The 14,189-nt window shown below is 34.3% G+C and overlaps 1 protein-coding gene across 1 annotated transcript in view; it reads right to left on the minus strand.

Moving 5' to 3' along the window:
* IQCM (IQ motif containing M) overlaps nucleotides 1-14,189 on the minus strand; it is a 371,389-nt gene that overhangs the window by 273,693 nt on the left and 83,507 nt on the right. Inside the window, exon 6 of the mRNA XM_036853473.1 lies at nucleotides 2,055-2,112. Within this exon, the coding sequence (XP_036709368.1) occupies nucleotides 2,055-2,112 (58 nt within the window). The remainder of the gene's footprint in view (nucleotides 1-2,054; nucleotides 2,113-14,189) is intronic.

Consider the following 14,189-nt stretch of genomic DNA (forward strand, 5'->3'; position numbering starts at 1 on the left):
TGTAGAAAATAAAATTAGAGGTTTGTGTAAGTACAAAGTGATTCACAAAGCCCAAGTCTATAAAGCTACAGTAAGTATCATACATAAATATAACAAACAAGATTAGTGAAATAAGCTAACAACAAGGACTTTCCATTGTTATGATCAACATTTACAATTTGGTTTTAAGGACTAGTCAGTTTCAACCTGTCCTTTTCAGTCCTTTAAACCATTATCAGAAAGGAGGCAAAGATAAAACATAAATCAATGTTTCTACTTGTTATAACTACAAGTAAAAGTTTAAATTCTGAGTGGATGATGAAAATTCTGAATATTAATGTGTTAAATGTTATCTATGAAGCTCAGTAGCCATGTGGACCCTGTTTCCATTATTACTAATAAATGAAAATTGACTGTACTAATCAAATATTTCACAGATGTTCTGTCTTCTTACTACTACACATCAAAAGATCAAATTCAACAAAATTTGGTTCTTTCAAGAAACATAATATATATCATTTTAGCATCAACTTTAAGAATAATTGAGGACAAAATTAGGTTCATTTCTTAGTGGTTTTACTAACCGCTATGTCCATATATGAAATTTTCCTCTAGTTTAAGTGCTCTACTTGCCTTAACCCAAAAGTGTATTGAAGTCCACCTCCACTCATTTGCTTATGCCATGGTGCCCACTCGTGAAGGTTAATTTTCATGTGTCAACTTGTCTAGGACACAGTACCTGGATACTTAGTCAGAAATATCTGGATGCTTCTGTGAAGGTATTTTTAGATGAGATTAACATTTAAATCTGCTCTGAGTAAAGCAGATTGCTCTCTATAAGGTGGGTGGGCCTCATCCAATCAGTTGAAGGCCTTCAGAAGAGAGAATTCTGCCAGCAAACTGCCTTCAGACTTGAGATGCAACATCAGCTTTTCCCTGGGTCTCCAGCCTCCCAGCCCATACTGCAGATTTTAGACTTGCTAGCCTCTGCAATTGCATAAACTAATTCCTTAAAATAAATATCTCCATATATGAGGGGGAGAGGTGGGGGAGAGATTTATTTTATAAAATCACATATGCAGAAAGAGAGAGAAATCTATCTATCCATCTATCTATCCATCTATCTATCTATCCCTCTATCTGTCTATCTAGACCTCTATGTAAATATATTGATCAATAGACATCTATATCTGTATCTATATCTATAGAGAGAGATCCTACTGGTCTGTTCCTCTCAAGAACCCTGGCCACTATTCCTAACCAGTCTCCACCTTCCCAAAGCACACCCAACTTTCAAGGCCAAGTTGTAATTCCATCATCTTTTTCTCTTCACTCATAAAAGCATATTGGAGTTCAAAGAAATGCAACTGGCATGATTACAACAATAATCCTAAATCCACTCTAATTATTAAAAGTTAAATAATTTTCAAAGTTTTGTCTTTCCAGTATTAAGAAAAAATGTGCCTTGCAATCACCTCCTGATATGATACACCAATGTGAATGGTCATGGAGGCTGAGAGCCACTCATCCCCATCACTGGGACAGAACACAACTTGTATTGTGGGTTACCTTTTGTGTTATAACTCAGCCACAATGCTATAAATTCTTTATAAGACATGGCTGAGGTCTAAAATTTTTTTGTACTCATTATATATCTAGCACAGCATTTTCTATGGTCAGTTTTTAAAACATTAAAAAAGAAAACTTTAATCAATTTCAGTGCCTTCAAAATTCAGATGACATCTTTACTTCTATATAGATACTTATACCAAGTGTCTTTATTCCTGTAAAAGATGGAAGCAAAAATGATATAACAACTCCGTCTTTACTTGAATGAAGTTTTATCAAAATATGATGAAAAATGTGGAATTTGAACAATTACTAGTTATTAGTTGATATTAATAACTTATTAATTTTTAGATGAGATCATGATATTTTGGTGTGCTTTAAAAAAAGATTCCTTATATTTTATAATAAAATTGAAAAATACTTATGGATGGATAGCAAGGAATTTGCTTCAAATAATCCAAACCAAGAAGGGAACTGAGTGAGTGCATGGATGAAACAGCACTGACCATGAGTTCATAATTATTGGAGCCAGGTGATGGATACATATGGATTTGGTATCCTACTCTCTTTATTTTTGTATATATTTAGTTATTCTATAATAAAATGGCTTTCTATCTGTTTATTCTAAAATATATAAATTTTCTAATGCCAAGGAAAGTTTGAATTAAATAGATGATCATCAGGAAAAGAGAGCAGACCACAGAGCAAAACATAAATAACATACTTTTCTATCTGGCAAAATCTGGTTTAGAAAAGGGGGAATTGAACTGAACAATAAGGTGTAAGGAAGCTCAGCTAAGCAAAATCCCCAAGTCCTCACATGGTGGCTTTGTTAACAATATTCTAAAATCCTGGGTCAGAACCTCCCTCAGGTAGAGCAGAGCATCAAAAATTTGTTTACTGTCTACTTTCTCCACTAGAATAAGTACTACAAGCTCAGTAGCTTTTGTCATGTTCACCAGTGCCTCTCCAGCAATGAGCAGAGCACACATAGTAAGTGTTCAATAAATATTTGTCAGTTATTCCTCAATATAAAATATGCTCTCTCCTGATTACCATCAAAAGACCATAAATTATTAATTATAGGTATTAAATTATTAACATAAAAATTCACATCAAGAGGCTTTCCTGGTGGTGCAGTGGTTAAGAATCTGCCTGCCAATGCAGGGGACACAGGTTTGAGCCCTTGTCCAGGAAGATCCCATATGCTGCGGAACAACTAAGCCGGTGTGCCACAACTACTGAGCCTGCACTCTAGAGCCTGTGAGCTGCAACTACTGAAGCCCGCACACCTAGAGCCCATGCTCCGCAACAAAAGAAGCCACCACAAGGAGAAGCCCATGCACCGCAACAAAGAGTAGCCCCTGCTTGCCACACATGCAGCAACGAAGACCCAACAAAGCCAAAAATAAATAAAATTTATAAAAATAAATTCACATCAAAGATTTAAGTTTTATTTATGTATGCTTCTTCCAGAAAATTATTTATCAGTAACTTACATCTATTTAGTGTATTAAAAATAACCTCTACATACACCATCTCATTTTAGCCTTATATCCATCAATATATGAAAAGCATAATATATCATGGACAATTAGGTGTTGCCCAAGAATATAAAGTTGGTTTTATATGTGAAAATTAATCGGTGCAATTCACTATAGTAATACACTGAGAGAAAAATCAAATAATATTTAAGTACATGCATAAAAAAATCTTCCAAAATTCAACAAGCATTTATGAATAAAAACATTGTTCTACAGCAAACTACCAAAAATGGAAACTTCAAAATCCTGACAACAGGAACCTACAAAAAACTGTAGCTAATATAATACATGATGGTGAGATATTGAATGCCTTCTGCCTAAGATTTGAAACAAGACAGGATATCTGTAATCAGCATTATGCTAGAATTCCTAACCAGTGCAATAAAACAAGACAAAGAGATAAAAAAGACATACATTTTGGAAAGAAAAAAGTAAAACTACCTTTATTCAGAATGACATGACTGTGTATGTAGTAAATTCTAATGAATCAGAAAGAAAACAATGAATTTTAGTAATGTTGCAAAGTACAAAGTCAATTAAAAGATCAATTGTATTCTATATAGTACCATAAACAATTAGAAAAAGGAGTTAAAAATCAGTATCATTTGCAAGAGCTTCAAAAATCAAAGCATTAAGGATAAATTTAACAAATAGCATATAAATATAAATATAAAATGTATATTTTACAAAAATAAAATATTGCTGAGAGATTAAAGAAGACTTAAACAAATGAAGAGTTATACTACATTCATGGATTGAAGACTTAATGTTAAGACTGTTGTTCTATACCCCTCAATTGATACATAGATTCAAAGCAATGTCAATTATAATCACAGCCATCTTTTTTTCTGGAAATTGACAAAATAACTTAAAATTTTATTTGGAAAGGCAAAGGAACAAAAATAGTAAAAACAATCTTGAAAAGGAAAAAAATCTGGAGGATATACACCACTTGACATCAAGATTTACTATAAAGCTACAGAAATAAGATAATGAGGTAGTGAAACAGTAAACAGACCTCAAATAGATGTGTACAAATACAATCAAAAATTTTGACAAAGGCACAAAAGCAATTCAATGGAGAAAGAAACCTCTTCAACAAATGATACTACCTTAAACTATACACAAAAATTAATTTGAAATGGATCATAGGTCCAAACATAAAAGCTAAAACAACAAAACTGCTAGGAAAAAAATATAGGTCTTCACAACCTTTAGATCAACAAAGTAATTTTAAAGAAGATGCAGAAAGCACAAGTCACAAAGGAAAAAAATGAAAAAACTGGACTTCATCAAAAATAAAACCTTTTGCTAATAAGAAAATGCAAGAAAAAAAAGGCAAGCTACTGAGAGTAAATATTCATAACACATGTGAGTAAATATTCATAACACATGACAAAGGACCTAAATCCCAGAATATATATAGACTCTTGCAATTCAATAACAAAAAGACAAATGACTCTATTTTTAAAATGGGCAAAAGACAGAGCCGCTTCACAAAAGGAGATCTACAAATGTAAAACATGCATGTGAGAAAGTGCTCAGCATCATCAGTCATCAGGCAGAGGAATGCAAATTGAAACCCCAATGAGCTACTCCCACTGAAATGGCTAAAATGAAAGAGACTGACAACAACAAATGTCGGAGAATGTGGAGCAACTGGAAGGCCAATGGAAATGCAAATTGGTACCACCACTTTAGAAAACTTTCTCATTTCTAAAATAGTTAAACATACATCTACTCTGTGATCCATTAATTCTGTATCCAGGTGTTAATCCAAGAAAAATAAAAACACATGTCCACACAAATACTTGTATACAAATATTAATGGAAGCTTTACTTACAACAGCTAAAAACCAGAAACAATTCAGATGTCCATTAACAGGAGAACGGATAGATACATGTGGTATTGTCAAACAGTTGACTACTACTCAGCAATAAAAAAGAATGAACTACTGATACATGCAGCAACATGGATAAATCTCAAAAACATTATGTTAAATGAAAGAAGTCAGACAAGAAAATATACATAGTATATGACTTCATTTATATGAAATTCGTAAATTTCCAAAACTAAACAATGACACTAGGAATCAGATCAGTGTTTACTTCTAGAGGCGGAGAGTGGGGCAGGGGTAGACTGACTGAGAAGTGGCAGACGGGAACTTTCTGAAGTGATAGAAATGTTGTGTCTTGATATCTGTTCCTCAAAACTGACTGAATGGTACATTTGAGATATGACCATTTCGCTACTGTAAATTATATTTAAGTAAAAAAATAAAGACAAGTTAAACATTCTACGTATCTTCTAGTAGTATCTTCACATGAGCAATTTATATTATTCTTGTTATGGTGCCAAATCAAATTTGAGTTATAGTCCTAAAAGGTTAAAAGCTCCTCCCATATATCTTAAAGGTACTTTCTAATTTGAAGTTCATCTTGAGAATAAATAATTCACAAAACAAATTAGAGTATTTCAAAATCTAAACAGCCAAGTCGTTTTCCTGGGACTAAGCTCTTACTTTTCTCACTGGGAAATGAACTAAATTCAAAAATAATTTTCTATATGTTGCACTGAGGTGGTTTTCTGTTGAGAATAAGAATTCCTGTGGATATTTTAAATTCATTAGTATGAGACTTTTTTAACTTTAGACCTTCTGCAATGTTATTTTGTGATTCAAGTATTAATACTCCATTCTAAAAATAGTAATCAAAGTTTAGTACTTCACAATTTACAGTAAACTTCTATGAAAACAATCTCATCTGATTCTTATATCCACCACGAGAAATAGATAAAGAGGGATTTCCCTCACTCATTATAAATAAGACAAAACTCTGGTTTTTTTCTTCTTTTACTCTTCCTATCATGCATGAAATTCCTGTGAGTCTGTTTGTTTAACTGTTTTCCTGTTAAATTCTAACCACATTTTTCTATCTCTATACATCTCCATTTAAAGCTTTTTCCTTAGTTAAGATCCTCACTTTTCCTAAATAAATTATCCTTTTTATCCAACTTTTTTTTCATTTTGAGGCCTATCTTGGGATACAAAAGCAATTTTAATGGAGCCAAGAATACAGTAAAAGTTTTTTAACAACCTTGAGAAAATATTTGTTCTCACTTTCATTGATTATTAAAAACCTAACTCTGACAAAAACAAAACAATACAAAAAGAAAAAAGAATTATAACTATAAAGAATAATATAAAATGACTCTAATTTTATTTATCTATTTTACTTATTAATTTCCTCTGTAACAATTTACTTATTCTAATGAAAATTGTTTTCAAAAGACCCATCGTATTAGAATCACACACAAAATTCTATTTTCAATCATGTATTATTTCAGAAACACTAAAAATTGAAAAAAATTGTGAATACTATTTTAAAAATTCATGTTCTACAGATTAATTGTGGAAAAACACTTTCATTCACATACAATTAGATGAAAATGATTAGGGGCAATTAAGATCATGAAAAACATAAGATTTCTTTCTAAAAGTCTGTTTTTCTTTCTTGTAAAGTGATAAATAAATTATATCCTTTTTTAAAACACAATAAGAGAAAATGCATCAGTCATTTAAATATTTTTCAATACATTCCCAAACCAAGTTTTGCCCCACAGAGGAATTTAAGTCAAAAATTAGAAACCCAGAAAAAGAAAACTTTCTAACATTCTATTTTCCTTATTTCCATGTTTTAGCCTTCTATTCCTTAAGTCAGATAAGCTTGCAAAATATACTATGACATACATGTAATTTACTATGGTCATGAATCATTAATTCTAATTTTTAAAACTTATACCAGAGAAAACTACCTTAGGTGTAAGAAAGGGATTGTAAATCTAGTTGGAAAATTGCCTTTAAAAGGGTTGGGGGGTCAGGTTAAAAGAATAAGATCTTGCTTTTTGTATTCTAAAAATTAATTCAAAATTCACTGTAAGTAAATGGACCAACATTAAGATTTTGGTTGTTTATGGACAAAGTCAAATTCACAGTGTGTATATTCAAGAAGAAATATTCCGAACAGACAATAAGAGAGAGAAAAACAAAAACAAAAACAAAACACTTTCAGAAAATGCTCTCACAGAGATTTCCTTTATGGAACTGATGGTACAAGTCATTACTATGACATTTAATAAATGGCACTTTTTGACTTAAGTCAAAACCATCTTGGCTTTTATTTGTTTGTAAGCAATAGAATTGTAGCATATTTTGCCAGCATAGTTTCAAAACCTCATGTTTAAAAGATCCATATGCATGAAATGCTTGAAAGAAACATCCCTTATATACACTGTATTTCCCAGTGGACACAGTGTAGCACAAACTGATAAAAATGAAGGGTCATAAAATAGGAAATCCATTTTCATACCCATTGGCATGTAATTAAATAGATGCTTTGAATACTTGCTATAAATTAGTTCCAACTTAAAAGCAATTAAATATTTTACCTTTTGCAAAGCATTCAGGAATGACTAAAAGTATTCTTTTCCCCCTTTAGCAAAGAAGGGATATTCTGCGATCTCAACAGTTACTGCCTTCATCTGTCTAAACTATAAACCCATCTCATGGACTGCACAAGAAAATTTGGAGCTCCTTCAAAGCTCAATCATCCAAATACAACAGAGATTCTCATTGGTTTAAAGTACATTTTAGAACACAAGAATATCGTTCCAGGATGTTAAATTTGAAGAATGACTGACTTCGGTTTCCCTGTGGGTTAGGACACAGTAATGAATAGTTCTCCTCAGACTTAGGATAGATTCAAAAATATATTGAGGAACACAAACATGTCTCCCAGTCCATAAAATTTGTATCACCCTTTGCCTTATGTATTAGAGAAAACATATCAAGTTTTTTCTTAATTAGGAATAATAAATGTGGTGGTTTCCTAGCAGAACTCACGCATAACATAGTATCTGCTCTAGAGGGGTGTATGTTCTAAGACATATATATCCAATAAGAATCAGTAGCCTATAGATAAGTGCTTACTTTTTTTCCTTACTTGTTTAAACTTTTTTTCTTTTTTTTAAACTTTTTTCAAATCAAAACTGTTATTTACCACAGTTACACTCTATCAGGCAAGCAATACTTACTAAACATAGAAAGATAACATAGCATGGTTTTCATCAGGACCAAACTAATTGTTATACCTAGTATTTTAGTTCAATACATGGTATTGTCATCTGGAACCCTGGCAGATATTTATCTCATATTTACTAGATGCAGCTAAACAATGGATGCTTACTGTGTGCCAGGCATGTTGAGAACACAAGATGTTGAGAACACAAGATGAACAAGACAGCCCCAAGCTTTGAGAAATACACAGTCTAGTAGGGAAAAATAAACAGAGGCAACTCACCACCACTTTGTACGAAGTATTTAGTAGATTTATCTGTGGAGGCTCACTCAGAAACAAAGCAACTCTAGGGGCAGCTTCAGTGGTAAGGGGACCCTCAAGGATGATAAGTGGGTCTAACGTGGAGTAGAAGAGTTTTTGTCCCTCAGAGGAATTAGGGCTCTGAGTCCTACATTCTCAGGACACTCAAATCCTCTTTGGAGATCCCTGAGACTTAAGTCCAGAGAATTGTTTAGGCAGACGGTAGAGTGTAGGTGAGAGAACCCAGCCAAACTCCAGAAGTTGCCCACAATACCCTGCAAGGCTGCTCAGGCAGAACAAGGCTGGGCTGTCAGGAGCCTCTCAAGAAACCTAACAAATTGTTTAACACTGTGCCATTGTCCTAGTTGTTTTAACTAGAAACTCCAAATAAATCTCTCCAGGGGTTTAGCCCTTCAATTCTTGCTTTAAACCCCAGTTTAAAGACTCTGCCTGCTTCATAATTTTATAATACATGACGAGATCTTCAGAACCTATCCTTTGTCCCTAGTGGCCTCTGCAGTGTAAAGTTGTCTAGATGCATAGTGACCAACCATCCCATTTTGCCCTAGACTGCCTCTACTTTAGTACTGAAAGTCTCAGATCCTGGGAACCTCCTCAGTCCAGGGCAAACTGAGCCAGTTGGTCACCCTAAGATGTCCCACTCCCAAGCCTCTAGCAGAAGAGGTGCTCAGCCTTGCTTTTCCTGGTGAAGTTGATCTTTTAAAAATCTACTGTTGTAAAAGTGTAACATACATAGAGGAAAGTACACTATATGTTATATGCACAGTTTTTAACAAAGAGTGGAGCACTTAGTACCAGAAACAATATATTTGCCCCACCCCAGAATGTTTCCTTCCCAATCAAAGTACTTTCCCTCTCCCAAGACCTAACTACTTCCCTGACTTTTCTTTTAAACATTTTTGTCTTTTTTTATAAATGTACCAATAGTACTAAACTATAACGCTTAGTTTTACCTTTTTATTTGAACTTGATCTACCAAAATACTTCTGTGTTTTGCTTTTAGTGCTCAACATCATGTTTATAAAATTCATCCATGTTGCTGCATGTAGATACAGGTTGTCCGCTCTCTTGCAATATACTCTTCCCTTGGATTTACCGTGATTTATTCATCATTGTGCTGTTGATGACATTTGAATTGTTTCCAGCTTGGGGTTATTACAGACCATGCTGCTATGAACATTCTTTTTTATTTTTTTTAATATTTATTTATTTATTTATTTGGCTGTGCTGGGTCTTAGCTGTGGCATGTGGGATCTTTAGTTGTGGCATGCGGGCTCTTAGTTGCAGCATGCGGGACCTAGTTCCCTGATGAGGGATGGAACCCAGGCCCCCTGCATTGGGAGCATGGGGTCTTAACCGCTGGGCCACCAGGGAAGTCCCTGAACATTCTTGTATATGCCTCCTAATTTATGTGTGTCAGAGGTTCTCTAATGCAAGTTTATGGATTAGCAGAATCCTCATCATCTGGGAACCTGACAGAAATGCAGATGCTCAGGTCCCAACCCAGACCTACTAAATCGGAATATTCATCTTACCAAGATTCATTTGCACATTAAAGTCTGTGTGGAAACTATGCAGTACAGGGTGAGAGGCACTGCTCTAGAGTGAGCTAAGGAGTGGAATCACTGCCATTAAGCTTTACTTGACACCAGTAAGGGTATGAGCATCCCCAGCCTTCAGCATCCTCACCAACACTTTGTACTCTCAGTCTTTTAGATCTATAACCATCTGGTGGGTGTGGTCTGGGATCGCCTAGATTTCTTTTGCATATACCTAATCACCAACAAGGATGAGCATCTTTGTATAAGTTCATAAGGAATTTGGATTTTAAACTCCCTTTCCAGTCTTTTGTCCAGTTTTTGGCAGGTTGTTTCTCATTTTCGCCCTAGTTTGAAGAAATCTGTTATATACACTAGGTTTTAGAGAACTGTTGGTGATATATATATTGTCATTTTTTTCTCCCACTCTGTGACTTGTCTTATTACTCTTTTTGGTACATTTGATGAATAGAAGTTCTTAATTTTGATATAGGTAAGTGAATCAGTTCTTTCATTTACATTTGGCGATACTGTGTCTTGTTTAAGAAATCCTTTCTTACTCCACGACCTTGGATATATTTCACTATATTGTCTTATAAAATTAAAAGATTAACATTTTTATTAAAATGTAATTCATGCAGAAAATTGAACATGAGAATTCAGTTTAGTAACTTTTCACAAACATCCTTGTTAACTCTGACTAGATTAAGAACCAGAACACTTCTAGCATTCAGAAGCCCCCCTAATATTCCCCTTTAGTCACTACTCCCCAAGAGTGAGGGGATGTGAAATAGTTGTCTAGTTGTGCTTTTTTCTATAAGGATATTTCTTCTAGTACAATGTATTGAAAAATCCCTTTTTTTTTCCCATGCATATGTAGTGCCACCTCTTTGGTATATCATATATTTTTATATAGGGTATAGATCCCTTGGCAAACTCACAGCCCCAGCTTGGCCTGGTGATCACTCTCTGACAGCCCTAGAAATAGAGACATCACACTCCAGACCTCCTGCCCGCACTGGCTCTCCCACTCCCTCTGCTCATCTATCCTCTCCCAAAGTGGACACCAGGCCCGCCAGGCCTCTCACCCACAGCAGCATGCCCGCTTCCCCTGCATGCCTGCATGCCGGTGTGTCTGTCCTTAACTGAGGCTCGCATGCAACTCAGAAGGCTGCTTCCTGCTCACCCAGTAACTGCAGACCAGCTACGGCCCAGCCACACAGGGAACTTCTCTGCCTCCAACAGGCTGCAACTACACCTTCTCCAGTCTTGGGGAGGGAGGCCCCTTCCAAAATCCTCCATCTCTGCATACTCTCCTTCAGCCTTAAAATACCCTATAGAATTCACTGACATCTCTTTTACCATGTCTTAATAACTCTTTATATTAAATTTCCCCAGTTTAAATCACTATGTAGTATAGGTCTCCTGATTGGACTTAGAATAAAATAAATCCTTTATATTTCTGAAATATAAATTTTTAACATCCTCTGAAATATAATATTAATTTATTCCTTGAATCCTTGATAGACTTTACCAGCAGAATCATTTGCCCTGGTAATTTGGGGAAAATATTTTTCACAAAGATGTACTTTCTTTAATAATTGCAAAAGTCTTCAGGTTTTCTATTGTTTTGTTAAGTTAGTTAGGGTAGTATATATTTTTCCAGAAGCCTTGTTATTGTGTATAAGTTCTCAATATTCCCTTTCTTTTTTCTGTTAAGTCTATTTCTATAGTGATATCACCTTTTATATTCTTAATATTGATAAAAGGATAAAAATATATATACTATGTATACAGAAGTCAAAAGAAAGCTGAAAAACCTTTTACTTCAACTTTTCTATAGTCTATATTTTAAATGTGTCTCAAAAACAACATATAGTTGATTTTCTTCCCCCTATACTCTGAAATTCTTTGACTTTTAACTGGAGTATTTTGTTCCATTTTGTTCAACGTATATGATAATAATTATAGATGAATATAAACAATAGTAATTTTTTACTTGTATCTACCTTCTAATTTTCATTTTCTATTTTACCACGTTCCTTTCCTCCCTCTTCTTGCCCTCATTTGTGTTATGTACTATGCTTAATGCTACTTTTAACTACTAGTTTAAAAGTTACACAGTTATGAAAGTGATATTCTAGATATTAAAAAGTGAATACTTAACAAAAACTCTTCAGATATTGCCTCTGCCATATCCCTTAGATGGGGTATCCTCTCCCTCTTGGACTCTAATCATAGGGATATTAGATCTCTTCATAGTATTTTCATAGTATCATTCTTGCCTTCTCTTCTGTATTTTGCAACTTGTCTTGCTATGTTGCATTCTGGATAATTTCTTCTAACCTTACTATCATTTCACCGGTTATCTCTTCTGCTGTATCCAATATGCTACCAAGTATGCCAATATAGTTATTGCGCTTTTATTTTCTAGAAGTTCTGTTGTTTTAATTTCAAATTTATGTCACTTTTTATAATTTCCTATTCTCTACAGATATTTTTAACTTCTCTTATTTCTTTAAACACACCAAGTATAGTTGTTCTAATATTTGACACTGATCATTCCAATATGTGAATCTGAATGAGCCTGTTACTATTGTGTATTTTTTTAGCTGGTTTTTGTACCTTTTGCATTGTTTCTTTATGTGATTAGATATTATGGACTCCTTGATCTTCATTGCCCTTAAAAATTAATTTAAGCTCCTTTCATTCAAGAGGGTTTACATTTCCTTCTGTTGGCAGCCTGGGGGCATTACCAGTTGGAAATCATCTTAACCTAAGTTATAACTTGAGGCTCCCTGACTAAGCTAGGCTATGCATACACAAGGTACAAATCCATGCAAGACCCTGTGAGTGGTCACAACTCCTCAAGGAATGTTTCTTTTTTCACATTTTTAAAAAGTTTTTGCTTTGGTTGGAGAAGAAATGGGATACATCCTAGATTGCTCTTACTGGCTTGATGTAGGGAGGTTCTTTTATAAAAGTCTCCAACATGGACAGGCCCTGAACCTTGACTCTGTCCTCCTTACCTACACGCTTCCTCTTCCCAGGTGTGCAGTATCACAATGCTTTCATGGCATAAACAAGTTTCCCACTTGAATATTCTGCTTCTCACACTGGTTAATAGGTGGTCAATCAAAAATTGACCAGTAGAGTTCTCCACTGTCTTTTTAGTTCTTCAGTGATTTTTAAGATAATTTTAAAACATAATTTATTTAAAAAAATTTTTTATTTCAAAATGGATGATTTACCCAAATAACATTTCTCTCCATTAACTGAAATAAATACCTCGTTAGAATTATCAAATTATTAAAGTCAGAATTTAATAGATTTTGTTACTCTCAAACTAAAACAAGATACTATTCCAATATCCACAGTTCCTTGGCTACATAACACTTTTTTTTATAGTTTTATATAAGTATTTATCTGTCCATAAGTAGATAACTAAGCAATGTTGGCCTATATTTCTATCTCCTGAAATAATAATCACTGGCAGGTCTCCAAACACCTTTTTCCCAACTTAACAAAGACACAAATTTAAACACAGTATTAAAATAAGGAAATCAATATGTCTCAATGGTTCAATATAGCTGTTATAAAAAGCACAATGTGTTTTTAAGAATACTTTAGATTTGTTTCACAAAAATATTACTTATCTGTTAAAAAATAAATTGTGAGTTACAACAATCAGCTTATCCATTCTCTACCAAAAGACACTACACCATATGTTATGGGTTAAATTGTGTCCTCCAAAAAGAAATGTTGAAGTCCTAAACACCAATACCTCAGAATGTCATCTTTTTGGAAATAGGGTCATTGCAGACATGATTACTTAAATTAAGATGATGTCATACTGCAGTAGAGTGGGCCCTTAAATCCAGTATGACTCATGACCTTATGAGAAGAGGAGAGACACACAGACCTAGTAGAAGAGAGCTATGTGAAGTCAGAAGCAGAGATTGGAGTCATGCTGCCACAAGCCAAGGAATGCCTGGAACTATCAGAAGCTGGAACAGACAAGAAAGGGTCCCCCCCAGAGGCTTCAGAGGGAGCATGGCCCTGCCAACACTTTGGGTTTGAACTTGTAGCCTACAGAACTGTGAGAGAATAAATTTCTGTTGTTTTAAACCACTCAGTTCATGGTAGTTTGTTATGGCAGCCC

This window comes from Balaenoptera musculus, chromosome 5 (assembly GCF_009873245.2).
Source record: "Balaenoptera musculus isolate JJ_BM4_2016_0621 chromosome 5, mBalMus1.pri.v3, whole genome shotgun sequence".
Taxonomy (NCBI): domain Eukaryota; kingdom Metazoa; phylum Chordata; class Mammalia; order Artiodactyla; family Balaenopteridae; genus Balaenoptera; species Balaenoptera musculus.